This window comes from Oryctolagus cuniculus, chromosome 18 (genome assembly GCF_964237555.1).
Source record: "Oryctolagus cuniculus chromosome 18, mOryCun1.1, whole genome shotgun sequence".
In the NCBI taxonomy this organism is placed as follows: Eukaryota; Metazoa; Chordata; class Mammalia; order Lagomorpha; family Leporidae; genus Oryctolagus; species Oryctolagus cuniculus.
In genome coordinates, this window is record NC_091449.1 from 23477519 (window position 1) to 23492599 (window position 15081).

Sequence of the window (15081 nt, forward strand, 5' to 3'; positions counted from 1 at the left end):
AAGGTGTTGTTACATATGTTTAATTCATGGATCTTGGGGGGTGGTTGCTTCCATCCACTGTTCCCCTCAGCATGGGCCTGCAGTGGCCAGTGGCTGAGGCCTTAAAATAAATAAATCTTTAAACAATAAAAATTAAAGTTCAAAATAAAAGCAAGTTCCTCTACTTCTCTCCCTCTTTCTCTCTACATCTTTGACTCTACCCGCCTCTCCCTGCACCCCCATGGGATGTTGGCCACCATGTTGGATGCAGCAAGAAGGCCCTCCAGAGACGTGAGCCAATCAGCTCGTGTGGCTTGGACATCGCCCCAGTCTGTGGGATTCTGTCACAGCAGCAGAGAGCTGACCGAGACACCTGGTGTCGCCTGTGTCCTCACTGCACATAGATTTGCATCTGTCGGACGGAGTCTGGTGGGACACAGTCCCAGGGTCCCAGAGGTGGGGTAATGAGGGGGTCTCTGCTCCCCAAGCCCTCCCGTCCCCTGGGCTCCCTTTCACTCCTGCAGAGGCAGGGGTCCTCCATTGCTCCTCTGTGGAGAGAGCTCAGTGAGCACAAAGAGCAGGTCTCCCCTGGGGTAAGTGCTTTAGACAGAGTTTGTGGCACCAAGAGGGCTGTGGGACCTTTAAGAGGTGGGCAGAGTAGGAGGTTGCTAGGTGAGATGGGGTGGGGCCCTGGGAAGGGATGGGTGCTGGGCTCCCAGAATCAGGGCTGGGCCAGCCAAAGGCAGGAAATGCATCTGGGTCTCCCTCCCTCCTGGCTGATGGAACCCCAGTGCTTGGACCACCACCTGCAGGTGCCACCTGAACCCCCGAGTGTGCATTAGCGGGGAGCTGGAATGGCAGCCAAGGAGCTGGGAGTAGAACCAGGCCCTCTGACTGGGGATGTGGGTGCCCCAATCCGGGACTTCACCACTGCCTGGAGCGCCCACCCCGACCTCTTCTCTCTGTGAAGCCAGCCCAGGTACAAGTGTGGGAGAAACAGGAAAAGAATCAGCCCACCCTGCCCCCCTCCAGCAAGCCACCGGTGACAGGAGCGGCCGCTGTCTGGGCCTCCCAGCAGCTCCTTGGTCACCAGGATGACACAGATGTTTCTCCCGAGACAGCCCTGTGCCGAGTGCCCTCAGTGAGTTGTGACAGAGCAGGGGGCAGGTGGCAGATCCAGGCCCAGAGGGCACAGACAGGAATGCGGGGGGCCTGAGACAGGTGGCAGCATCATGACCACAGGGCTGAGCCACCGCAGACACCCAGACCCTGGGCCCACTGTGCGGGAGACCCCACGCGGGGTGTGTTTGCGGGGTCACAGCTGCGTCCACAGTTGGGGGTTGGCACTGGGACCAGCTGAGGCACGAGAGGATTTCTGGATCATGGCCAGGGGCGTTCATGCCCCTGACCTTTAGGTCCTTCTGTCTGGTCAGGGACCCCTTCCCACCCCTTATGTCCCTTGGGCCTGGAGGTGGGAGGTCTCATATCCATCTATAGGTGGGCACCACTGCCACCGTGCATGGCCACAAAATGAGCAGCCGAGCGGGTCTCCCTGCAGAGGGCGGGACAGCAGAGTGGCAGCTGCTGTGCAGTTGGGCACGCGCCCCGGCTCTGAGCCGCAGTGTGCTCACGGTGACGCTGGGACTCTCACTGCCGCTCTGAAGCTGGCTAGCCGGCTACGCCTGGTCAGTGAAGCGTGTGTCCTGCGGATCTCGGCCATGCCGATGGAGACCACACCCCCCCCACCCTGCCCCACACTGCACCCCTGCAGGAACAACACGGACAGCCCTGGATCCAGCCGCCACTGGCAGTCACGGCAGCCGGCCCCGCTGCACCGCCCGCCTCCCACACCCACGCCCGGTGTCCGGTCCAGCACTGAGCAGACTCTGTGCAATGCGGGCTTTTATTGTTGCCTCCTCCTTTGAGAGGCCGCCAGTGCGCGGGGCTGCACCTGCTGAGAATGTAGGCCCAGGGTGGCCCTGGGTCTTCTGGCCAGGAGGGCTCCCTTAACAAAGAGGATCTGAGAAGGTTTTACTCTGCAAAGAGAAGTCGGGACACCTGGTGAGGCCGGGGCCCATAGACACCTGCAGGGCACAGGCACAGGGCACTTCCTGGGGAGGAGCTGCAGCCTGGCACTGGATCTGGGCAGCTGAAGTCAGATCCTCTCCTACACCCTGGGTGCCTGAGAAGCTCTCCTAAAAATCCCTCCCTTGATGAGGAATGAGGGGGAGGTTCTCTGCGGGGGGTGCAGGCGAGGCTGGGACAGGCAGGGGCTACACAGAAGGCCTGGCAAGGTGGCAGTGGCACCGGGGGCCTCCAGGAATGCACAGACCCCAGTCCGCTGGCCCCTTCTGTCTCTGGCACACTTGCAGCCTAGCAGTGCCCATCCCTGCCTGTGCTCCACCTGCAGTCAGGGTTTGGTCTGCTTTTTCCCCAGCTGTCGCCAGGCCCGGGAGGACAGGAAGGGCTGTTGGAGGTCTAATTCCAGGCTCCGGAGCCCCAGATGGCCGTTTGGGGTCCAGGGAGAAGGAAACATGAGGTCTGGGGGTGGAGGAGGGCACCTGAGGGGTCAGGGTGAGTTAGTGAGATTTGAAGGCAGACAGCACCCAGTGGTCACCGCTTGGAGAAGATTCGACTCGGGCGCTGGAGAGGCTGTGGCCAGGGAGGCCAGAGCTGAGATTTTACAGAGGCAGGGCTGCCGTGGGGACAGCGGCCCTGGAGGGTCTTGGGCCTGCCTGGGGGAGCTGAACAGCCATGGAGCCCAGGGCTCCGGGTCCACACAGTCTCCCTCCCTGTACTTGCCCGCTCCGTGGGGGGGGCGGCCCCCAACTCTGCGTCCTCATCTGGAGGTTCTTCCCACAGAGTCCCAGGCTGGGCTGTGGTGGGCACGAGCAGTGCCCCTCCCCAGGGCCCCGGAAGGAGCCGGTGTTGGGCCAGGCCCAGCTGGACTCACCACAGCACTGATCGCGTGCCCCTTCTCCTCTGCTGTCAGTTTCCCATCTCCCACTGCTTCAGCGCAAGGGCTGCACTAGCGGGTCACTTTGGTAATTTTGCACATAGGAAATATACTCATCGGAGGGTCCTGACAGAAATTCATAAACAGCTGTCTGCACAGCCGGCAGATGTCACAATCTGAAGAGAAATGGAAGGCATGGGTCACGGCAGGTGCGTCCCTTCACCCGCCCTGGGAGCCAGCACTGCCCTGGAAAGCTGGCCCCTGCCCCCAGAGCACCCCCAGCCCAGGCGCCCGTGGCTGGCACCCACTGGCAAGAGAGAACAGGAGCCAGGCAGCGCCGAGCAGCACCAGGCAAGCAGCAGGCTTCATGGTGCAGGGACAGCCGCTGCCATCGCGGGGCCCTTTATACCTGCTCTGTGTCCCCAGTGGGGCAGGAGGGGCCTGTCCTCCTGGGAGTGGGGGGCTCCACGCCCAACCCAGGCCACAGCTTGCATGACCTGCAGTTGTGTGTGTGTTGATAGTGACCAAGTCCAGCCCTGGATTAACACAGGGCTTAGCTCCTTCTCCCTCTCTCTTCCCAGGGACCTGACCATGGGCCCATGCCTGGGTGCAGGGAAGGCGCAGAACCAGTGGAAACCCTGCCTGGGCAAGGGGAGAAAGCACCACACAGGGCCTCTGGAGCCCTGGGCCAGCTCAGCCTCTCGCACCTTGGCTGGGACCCTGACGACTGGCTGCTGTGACTATGGGATCTGCAGGACACCCAGTGCCAGTGTGGCGGGCAGGCTGGAGCACAGCTCCTCTGCTTCTCTCTTGCACTCACGGCCCTGAAGGCTAGGGGACACGGGGTAGACCAGTTGTCTCTAAAGACCTACTTGGCATTTGACCACATTCTGTTCTTTGGGGATCGAGGGCCCTGGCTGGGCTGGGAGAGACGCCCAGGTCCTTGTCTTCCCGTGGGGAGAACAGAACCAGGACACACAGAGAAGTGCAGCCTTGTCAAAAGGCAGGGGTCGTGCACGACTTCTCCATCTCTTCCCGCACCTGCGCTCCCCGAAAGACGCCCCAGGGGAGCCCAGCTCCCTTCTGTCCCTGGCTTCCCCGCACACACCCTCTCCCACCCTGCTGCCTCTGCCACCTCCTGCCCAGTCTCCCTCCCTCCATGGCCTCCTTCCATTTTTTTTTTTTAAATTTATTTGAAAGCCACAGTTACAGAGAAGCATTGACAGAGTCAGAGAGCAAGAGGTCTTCCACCCGCTGGTTCACTACCCAGATGGCCACAACAGCCGGAGCTGCGTCGATCCGAAGCCAGGAGCTTCTTCAGGGTCTCCCATGTGGGTGCAGGGGCCCAAGGACCTGGGCCATCTTCTACTGCTCTCCCAGGCCATAGCAGAGAGCTAGATCAGAAGAGGAATGCCTGGGACTGGAACCACCACCCATATGGTGAGGGAAGTCTTGCAGCTGCAAGTTCACCTCCCCCACACAGGGGAGCACAGCTGGGGCTGGCCGGAAGCTGGCCAGGAAGCAGCAGTGGGACAGGACTCTAGGCGTTCTGACCTGTGATGCCCACATCCTAAGCAGCAGTGGAACCCGCTGTGCCCCAGCACCTGCCCTGCACGTGAGTTCTTGCTGTGGCAGGACTGGGCTGGTAGAGGGAAGCTTGTGCTAAGGCGAGTTCTGCTTCCTTGGCTTGCTCTGCTCTCGTCCACCTGCACACGCTTGCCTTCTGCTGTCCACTGTGGCCAGGAGCAGCAAGAGGGCCTGGTGGGGAGCGCTGATGTGCTTGGGGCTCCCCAGGGTGCAGCCCAGCAGGAGCTGGGAGCCCAGTAGGACCGACAGCCAGGCTCAGCCCCAGTGCACACTCACCCCTGCGCGCTCGGGCTCGCCCTCCCGTCTTCAGTTCTCCATGCTTTCCCTCCCTTGTGGAGGGACGGGAGCTCCAGGAACATGAGGGCTGTCAGAGGAGCTGAGGGCGTGGCCTGCTTCTCCGAAGTCTCTAAACAAGGACACGTTCACATGGGTAGGAGAGGACTTCAATAAGTTCATGGATATTAGCATTTAAAGTGCACGGGCCAGGGTGGTGCTAACTTGCAATGATGGCATCCCATAGTGGAGAGCTGGTTCGAGTCCCAGCTGCTCAGCTTCGGATCCAGCTCTCTGCCAACAGGCCTGGGAAAGCAGTGGAAGACGGCCCCAATATGTGGGCCGCTGCTCCCGCATGGGAGTCACAGTTGGAATTCTGGTTCCTGACCTTCGCTTGGCATAGAACTGGACCTCAAGGACTTCTGGGGAATCAACCAGTAGATGAAGGATTTGTCTCTCTTTCACTGTCACTCTACATTTTGAATACATAAATAATTCCATTTTTTAAAGATTTATTTATTTATTTGAAAGTCAGAGTTACACAGAGAGAGGAGAGGCAGAGACAGAGAGAGAGGTCTTCCATCTGCTCATTCACTCCCCAGACGGCCACAACCGCCAGAGCTGTGCCGATCCAAAGCCAGGAGCCAGGAGTTTCTTCTGTGCCTGCAGGGTCCTGAGCGGGTCTCTGCCTGAGGATGGGGGTTGTGGAACCACCCATCTCCCCAGGAACACGGGGAAGCTTGCTGCCGCTGGGCACCGGGGTCACAAACTGGAGCAAACTCCTTTCCATGGAACAATTTAATACAGGCTCAGCACCACCTGAGGGTGGCGGTGGGGGAGGGGGGCAGGGAGGAGAGTACAGTGGCTCCTGGCACGGCTGTTGTCTTCCAGTGTCAGGGTGTCCTGGCCCCAGGAAGAGCCTGGGCGGTGGGGGCTCAACCAAGTGCATAGGATGCTGTGAAGACAAACGGAAGGCTGCTGCCCAGCCTGGGCAGGACAGATGGTGGACTCGACCTCTCTTCTAGGAGGCACCCATCATCCAGGTGCCCCATGGAATAAGAGGTAAGGAGGCCTCTGGCCAGGGAGGGCACGCGGGTCTGGTCTCCCAGCCCAGGGCTGGCTCTGGCCGGCTCCAGCCCGTGACTGTCCCCAGAGTGCGTGGGGCTGCCATGCCAGTAAGGGGAAGTCTTCAGCCGTGGCCCCCAGGCGGGGACAGCCTGCATGGGCCCTGGTTCCGGGGGCTCCGAGGCCCGTGGAGGAGCCCACATCCACAGGCCCTCCTGGCTGCCAGCGTCGGAGAAGTCGTCCTCCCTGTGCTCTGGCCCGCTCAGGTTAGGGAGACTGGCGCACTGGCACAGGCCACCCCACCTCGAGTACTCTGGAGACTCCGTGGGGCTGGCAGAACCTGGAGACTGTGGTCCCCACAGGGGAGCCCAGGCCGAGGGGCTCTGGGCTGCCTTCCCAGCTCTCCTCCTCCTCCATGCCTTCCCTCTCGGCGATGCAGAGGCCAAAGCTTTCTGGAGGACGGATCATCACTGCACGAGTAGCGGGACCCCTGGTCTGCTCCCACACTGCCACTGTGTCCTGAATGGTGATTTTGGCCTTCGGAGCAGTGGGGGCAGGAACGTGCATCTGGGGGACGTGTGCCTGCCCCAGGGGCCTGCTGCACCATTTTATAGCCTTGGCTGCAAGAAGAGACACGGTTTGTTTACCACAGCCCCCGTCTGGCCTGCTCGGTGCTTGCCCCGACCTCATCCTGGGGTCCCCATCACCACGTGTGACGCTGAGGACTCTTCCAGGCTGCTGGCCCCAGAGGGGAGGGTGTGTGCAGCCCGGGCAAGGGGAGCCCTGGGACACCACCGGCTCCTCCTGCACAGCCCCACAGGGTGGATGGCCCTGAACTCCCCACCTCACTCTCATCTCTGGGGACCCAGGCACCAACTCAGGACCCCGTCACCTCCCCCACCTGACCTCCTGCGCCCTAACAGTGCATTCGCTGAGTTACCCACATCTGAGTCCCTCCAACATGGCTGGAAAGGAACTGAGCCTAAGATGATGGGGGTGAGAGCTGGGGCTGTGGGGCAGACATGGAGATCGGTTTAGGCCCTTGGGAACAGGGAATGCAGTTTCTAAAGAGGTGGCAGGGGTGCCCTGTGTCCTCTGCCCCTGGCCCACTGTCTCTTTCCTGGTGAGACTGGGCTGTCACCGCTACTGTCCCAGGAGCACCCAGGGAGGCAGCACCTGGAGGCACAGTGGGGCCTCCCCAGTGCCTGGACAGCCTGCACCTGGGCCCCCACTTAGAGCCTCTAGAGCTGGGACAAGCCCATCTCTGCTCTGCATGGGGACCCAGGCGCTCAGGTCCTTGATGGCAGCAGCAGCAGGGGATGAGCACGGGGACCCCTCCCCACCGGAGCCCAGAGGCCAGCGATGCTCCGGGTCCCGCTGCCTTCTGTTGGCCCGAGGCTAGGGCTGCAGAGCCCACACTCAGTTGCCCTTGAGTTCTGCCGCAGGGGCCCCCAGCACCTGCCTCTGTGCCCACCCCTGCTCACAGGAGTGCACTCAGCCCCCACAACTGGGCTCAGGGCACCTGGGCCTTCCAGGGGTTCTCAGATGGCTAAAGGGGATCCAGTGCTGGCTGGTTTCCCCTTCACTGCACAGGGTCTCCCACAGCCCTACCTCCCTCTAGCCCTGCCCACATCCAGGTGGGAACCCACCCACCTGTCCTAGGAGGGTCCTGTGTGCAGACAGTTGTGGTCATCGGGCCAGGATGTCTTGGGTGTCACGCCAAGCACTGGAGGGACTGCTCAGGGGCCAATTTCCAGTGCGATGACCCTGGCCACTTCTCCTTGTGGTCTGTGGGGGCCTGGGATTGGGGATGCAACAGGGGGATTCTCAGTGCCCTCCTGAAGGGAACCCAGGCCTCCCAAACCCCCTCATCCCTCCCTCAAGTCCTGCTCACGAGGGACAGGCAGGGGGACCCCCAGCTCCTCCGTCCCAGCACCCGGGCCTCTGTGGGCCCTGAGGACTCACTGTGATGGATCTTGAGGGCCGTGTATGCCATGGCCGGGAGCACGTGCTCGCCCTCCAGGATGTAGATGTCCCGCATCCTCAGAGCCAGGGGGAACGGCACCTGGGGACAGAGGCATTGGAGGACCCACCGTCAGGGCCTCAGCAGGGCCCACAGGGGTGGGTGTGCAGTGTCACTACAGGGGACAGGGGGAGACTCCAGGAGCAGTGACCCAGGATATTGAGGATCTCTGTCTCTCTGCCTTTCAAAGAAATAGCAAGATCAATAGGGGCCTGTGCTCTGTACAGTAGGCTAAGCCTCCACCTGCCACACCGGCATCCTGTATGGGGCCAGTTTGCATCCCAGCTGCTCCTCTTCCAAGCCAGCTCTCTGCTTATGGCCTTGGGAAGCAGTGGGAGATAGCCCAGGTGCTTGGGCCCCTGCACCCCTGTGAGAGAGCTAGAAGAAGCTCCTGGCTTCTGACTTCTGATCAGCTCAGCTCCTGCCACTGCAACCATTTGGGGAGTGAACCAGCAGAGGAAGACCTTTCTCTACGTCTTTCTCTGTCTATAACTCTACCTCTCAAATAAATAAAATATTTTTATTGAAGGACGGGGTGGAGCCAAGATGGTGGAATAGTGAGGGCACGCACCGATAGTCCAGGAAAATTTAGTTTAATAAAAGTGGAGTTATGGTAGCCTCAGAAAAAGGATCAGGAAAAAACTGCAGAGGAAACTCTTCCGGATCTAGTGGCTGTGACTCGGAGGACCTACTGGGAGAACAAGGTCGCCCACCGCGCGGAAGCCGAGCTGCGGGAGCTGCATGGTCTGCGCGCCAGTGCAGGAAGGGGAGTGGATGTCACACAGACACCAGCAGGGAGAGCAGGGACGCCCAGGGCTCCGAGTCCACACATCGGTGCTGGAAGGGGAGGTGAGCTCAGTAACCTGAGACATTGGCGGGGAAATGGCGGTCAGAATCTAGAGGGGAGCGGGAAAGTTCACCAGACTGACTACAGGAAAGAAGGAAAAAAGGTGGGGGGGTACTGGTACAGAGGAGTTTCTCTCTCTGCCAACCTTGCAAAGGCAAGCAAGAGACAAAGAGCAGGCCTTCACTCTGGATTTACATAACAACTAGGGAGAGCTAAGGAACTGAGTCACTACAATTCAGTAGCCTAGGCAACCCAGTGGGAGTCCAGAGGAGAAGCAGAGCCTGCACAGACTCTTTGGGTAGAAGCCAGAGATCGGAAGCTAAATACCATCAATTCTGCACAGCAGTGCGGTGCGGTATTACTTACCTCCTAAATAAATAAATAAATAAAAAGGAGAGATTTACCACGCATAACCTGAGGGTGTCACCTTTGCACACCCGTAACCCAGAAGAACCAAGCAGAGCTCTCAGGCCACACCCATCTCAAGCCTCCAAGGCTCCTCCAACAGCAGGCAGTCCACTTAACACAGACATAGTATTAAAAAAACACACACACACACACACAGTGACGAAAGAAGAATTAACTATGCCAAGCAACAAACACAGAAATCGAGGGAACAAGATCAACGATGACACTATGATGCCTCCAAATAAACAAAACACCCCAAGCCAAGATTATGAAGATGATGAGATAGAAGAAATGCAAGATATGGATTTCAAAAAATTTATGATAAGAACATTTAGAAGTTTTCACAACACAACATATCAAAACTTATGGGATACAGCAAAAGCAGTATTGAGAGGCAAGTTAATAGCAATAGGTGCCTATATCAAGAAATTGGAAAGGTACCAAATAAATGAGCTTTCAGCACATCTCAAGGACCTAGAAAAACTGCAGCCAAACCACACCCAAATCTAGTAGGAGAAGAGAAATAATTAAAAGCAGAGAAGAAATTAACAGGATTGAATCCAAAAAAACATTACAAAAAATCAGCCAAGCGAGAAGCTGGTTTTTTGAAAAAATAAACATAATGGACACCCCATTGGCCCAACTAACTAAAAAAAGAAGAGAAAAGACCCAAATCAATAAAATCAGAGATGAAAAAGGAAACGTAACAACAGACACCACAGAAATAAAAAGAATCATCAGAAATTACTACAAGGACCTGTATGCCAGCAAACAGGAAAATCTATCAGAAATGGATAGATTCCTGGACACATGCAATCTACCAAAATTGAACCATGAAGACATAGAAAACCTAAATAGACCGATAACTGAAACAGAAATCGAAACAGTAATAAAGGCCCTCCCAACAAAGAAAAGCCCAGGACCAGATGGATTCACTGCTGAATTCTACCAGACATTTAAAGAAGAACTAATCCCATTTCTTCTCAAACTATTCAGAACAATTGAAAAAGATGGAATCCTCCCAAATTCTTTCTATGAAGCCAGCATCACCTTAATCCCTAAGCCAGAGAAAGATGCAGCACTAAAAGAAAATTATAGACCAATATCCCTGATGAACATAGACGCAAAAATCCTCAATAAATTTCACACCAATAGAATAAAACAACACATCAGAAAAATCATCCACCCAGACCAAGTGGGATTTATCCCTGGTATGCAGGGATGGTTCAACATTCGCAAATCAACCAATGTGATTCACCACATTAACAGACTGCAAAAGAAAAACCATATGATTATCTCAATTGATGCAGAGAAAGCATTCGATAAAATTCAACACCCTTTCATGATGAAAACTCTAAGCAAATTGGGTATAGAAGGAACATTCCTCAATATAATCAAAGCAATTCATGAAAAACCCATGGCCAGCATCCTATTGAATGGGGGAAAAGTTGGAAGCATTTCCACTGAGATCTGGCACCAGGCAGGGATGACCACTCTCACCACTGCTATTTAACATAGTTCTGGGAGTTTTAGCCAGAGCCATCAGACAAGAAAAAGAAATTAAAGGAATACAAATTGAGAAGGAAGAAGTCAAACTATCCCTCTTTGCAGACAATATGATTCTTTACTTAGGGGATCCAAAGAACTCTACTAAGAGACTATTGGAACTCATAGAGGAGTTTGGCAAAGTGGCAGGATATAAAATCAATGCACAAAAATCAACAGCCTTTGTATACACAAGCAATGCCATGGCTGAGAAAGAACTGCTAAGATCAATCCCATTCACAATAGCTACAAAAACAATCAAATACCTTGGAATAAACTTAACCAAGGACGTTAAAGATCTCTACGATGAGAATTACAAAGTCTTAAAGAAAGAAATAGAAGAGGATACCAAAAAATGGAACAATCTTCCATGCTCATGGATTGCGAGAATCATCAAAATGTCCATTCTCCCAAAAGCAATTTATAGATTCAATGCAATTCCAATCAGGATACCAAAGACATTCTTCTCAGATCTAGAAAAAATGATGCTGAAATTCATATGGAGGCAAAAGAGACCTCAAATAGCTAAAGCAATCTTGTACAACAAAAACAAAGCTGGAGGCATCACAATACCAGATTTCAGGACACACTACAGGGCAGTTGTAATCAAAACAGCATGGTACTGGTACAGAAATAGATGGATAGACCAATGGAACAGAATAGAAACACCAGAAATCAACCCAAACATCTACAGCCAACTTATATTTGATCAAGGATCTAAAACCAATTCCTGGAGCAAGGACAGTCTATTCAATAAATGGTGCTGGGAAAACTGGATTTCCACGTGCAGAAGCATGAAGCAAGACCCCTACCTTACACCTTACACAAAAATCCACTCAACATGGATTAAAGACCGAAATCTACGACCTGACACCATCAAGTTATTAGAGAACATTGGAGAAACCCTTCAAGATATTGGCACAAGCAAAGAGTTTCTGGAAAAGACCCGGGAGGCACAGGCAGTCAAAGCCAAAATCAACTACTGGGATTGCATCAAATTGAGAAGTTTCTGTACTGCAAAAGAAACAGTCAGGAGAGTGAAGAGACAACCGACAGAATGGGATAAAATATTTGCAAACTATGCAACAGATAAAGGTTAATAACCAGAATCTACAAAGAGATCAAGAAACTCCACAACAACAAAACCAACAACCCACTTAAGAGATGGGCCAAGGACCTCAATAGACATTTTTCAAAAGAGGAAATCCAAATGGCCAACAGGCACATGAAAAAATGTTCAAGATCACTAGCAATCAGGGAAATGCAAATCAAAACCACAATGAGGTTTCACCTCACCCCGGTTAGAATGGCTCACATACAGAAATCTACCAACAACAGATGCTGGCAAGGATGTGGGGAAAAAGGGGCACTAACCCACTGTTGGTGGGAATGCAAACTGGTCAAGCCACTATGGAAGTCAGTCTGGAGATTCCTCAGAAACCTGAAGATAACCCTACTGTTCGACCCAGCCATCCCACTCCTTGGAATTTACCCAGAGGAATTTAAATTGGCAAACACAAAAGCAGTCTGCACCCTAATGTTTATTGCAGCACAATTCACAATAGCCAAGACCTGGAACCAACCTAAATGCCCATCAACGGTAGACTGGATAAAGAAATTATGGGATATGTACTCTTTAGAATACTATACCGCAGTAAGAAACAATGAAATCCAGTCATTTGCAACAAAATGGAGGAATCTGGAACACATCATGCTGAGTGAAATAAGCCAGTCCCAAAGGGACAAATATCATATGTTCTCCCTGATCAGTGACAACTGACTGAACACCAAAAAGGAAACCTGTTGAAGTGAAATGAACACTATGAGAAATGGTGACTTGATCAGCATAGCCCCGACTGTTAATGAACAACTTAATACATTATCCCTCTTAGTATTTTTTTTGTCTGTTCTACTTAATATGACTGGTTTAATTCTGTAATTAATACACAGTTATTCTTAAGTGTTGAAATTTAACTGAAATGTGATCCCTGTTAAACATAAGAGTGGGAATAAGAGAGGGAAGAGATGTACAATTTGGGACATGCTCAAGCTGACTTGCCCCTAATGGTAGAATTAGAAACATACCAGGGGATTCCAATTCAATCCCATCAAGGTGGCATATACCAATGCCATCTCACTAGTCCAAGTGATCAATTTCAGTTCACAATTGATCATAATGAAAGGACTAAGAGTCAAAGGGATCACATAACAAGTCTAGTACCTGCTAATACTAACCAATAGAATAAATAAAGGGGAGAGTGATCCAACATGGGAAGCGAGATACTCAGCAGACTCATAGAATGGCAGATGTCCTAAACAGCACTCTGGCCTCAGAATCAGCCCTAAAGGCATTCGGATCTGGCTGAAAAGCCCACAAGAGTATTTCAGGCATGGAAAGCCAAGACACTCTGGCAAAAAAAAAAAAAAAAAAAAAAAAAAACCCTAAATGAAAGATCTCTATGAGTGAGATCCCAGTGGAAAGAACAGGTCTTCAAAGAAGGAGGTACCTTTCTCTGAAGGGAGGAGAGAACCTCCACTTTGACTATGACCTTGTCTAAACAAGATAGGAGTTGGAGAACTCAAAAGGCTTCCATAGCCTTGGAAACTCATGACTGCAGCATAGGGAGATTACTGATGCCATAAACAGGAGTGTCAATTTGTAAAGTCAACAACAGGAGTCACTGTGCACTTACTCCTCATGTAGGATATCTCTGTCCTTAATGTGCTGTACAGTGAGATTTAATGCTATAACGAGTACTCACACAGTATATTTCACTTTGTGTTTCTATGGGGGTGCAAACTGTTGAAAGCTTTACTTAATGTATACTAAACTGATCTTCTGTAAAAAAAAGAAAAAAAGAAATTATCAATTCCCAACTTGACTCTCACTGGGATGAAACATGACAATAGGTCTGATCTGATTTCATCATCATTTAAAAAATCATCTATTATTTTTTACTTTATGTTTCTGTGTGAGAGCAAACTGTTGAAATCTTTACTTAATGTATGCTAAACTGATCTTCTGTACATAAAGAGGATCAAAAATGAATCTTGATGTGAATGGAAGGGGAGAGGGAGTGGGAAAGGGGAGGGCTGTGGGTGGGAGGGACATTATGGGGGGAAGCCATTGTAATCCATAAGCTGTACTTTGGAAATTTATATTCATTAAATAAAAGTTAAAAATAAATAAAATATTTTTATTTTATTTTATTTTTTTTGACAAGCAGAGTAGGAGAGAGAGAGAGAGAGAGAGAGAGAGAGAGAGAGAGAGAGAGAGAGAGAGAAAGGTCTTCCTTTTTCTGTTGGTTCACCCCCCAAGGGGCTGCCAGGGCCAGCACGTTGCAGCCGGCGCACTGTTCCAATCCGAAGCCAGGAGCCAGGTGCCTCCTCCTGTTCTGCCATGCAGGTGCAGGGGCCAAGCACCTGGGCCATCCTGCACTGCACTCCCAGGCCACAGCAGAGAGCTGGTCTGGAAGAGGAGCAACTGGGACAGAATCCGGCGCCCTGACTGGGACTAGAACCCAGGGTGCCGCCGCTGCAGGCAGAGGATTAGCCTAGTGAGCCACAGGGCTGGCCAATAAAACCTTTTTAAAAAAAGATAAATAAAGGACTAGTGCTGTGGTTCAACGGGTTAGGGCCTAGGCCTGTGGTGCCAGCATCCCGCATCCCATGTGGGTGCTAGTTCAGATCTTGGCTGCTCCACTTCCAATCCAGCTCTATGCAATGACCTGGGAAGGCACTGGAGAATGGCCCGGGTCCTTGGGCCCCTGTGCCCATGTGGGAGGCCCAGGGAAGGTTCCTGGCTCCTGGCTTCAGGTCAACTCAGCTCTGGCCATTGCAGCTGGTTGGGCAGTGGACCAGTAGATGAAAGACTTCTCTCTCTCTCTGTCTCTCCTTCTCTCTCTGACTTTCAAATAGATAAATAAATCTTTTTAAAAAAAGATAATTAAAGTTTTAAAACTGTATAAGGAATGATGGAAAAAGTGAACCTCACCGTAGCAAATTCAGAATGTCTTGATAGGGCCTGGCGCTGTGGTGTTGCAGGTAAAGCTGCTGCCTGCAGTGCTGGCATGGCATACAGGTGCCAGTTCTAGTCCCAGCTGCCCCACTTCCGATCCAGCTCTCTGCTATGGCCTGGGAAAGCAGAAAATGGCCCAAGTCCCTGGGCTCCTGCACCTGTGTGTGAAACCCAGAGGAAGCTCCTGGCTCCTGGCTTTGGATCGGCGTAGCTCCAGCCGTCGCAGCCAGTTGGGGAGTGAACCAGTGGATGGCAGACCTCTCTCTCTCTGCCAACACGCACAGCCTCAGTCTGATCATGAGAACATCAGGCCAAGTCAAACTGAACGTTCCTCTGCAGCATAACTGACCAGGACTCTTCAGAAGCGTCCAGGCCATGAA

At 52.9% G+C, this 15081-nt stretch overlaps 1 protein-coding gene across 1 annotated transcript in view; it reads right to left on the bottom strand.

Moving 5' to 3' along the window:
- Positions 1-5290: 5290 nt before the first annotated feature.
- The window catches only part of LOC138846717 (putative ATP-dependent RNA helicase TDRD12), a 35927-nt gene continuing 26136 nt past the window's right edge, over positions 5291-15081 (bottom strand). The window contains exon 5 of the mRNA XM_070063271.1: positions 5291-7925. Within this exon, the coding sequence (XP_069919372.1) occupies positions 7904-7925 (22 nt within the window). The 3' untranslated portion in view covers positions 5291-7903. The remainder of the gene's footprint in view (positions 7926-15081) is intronic.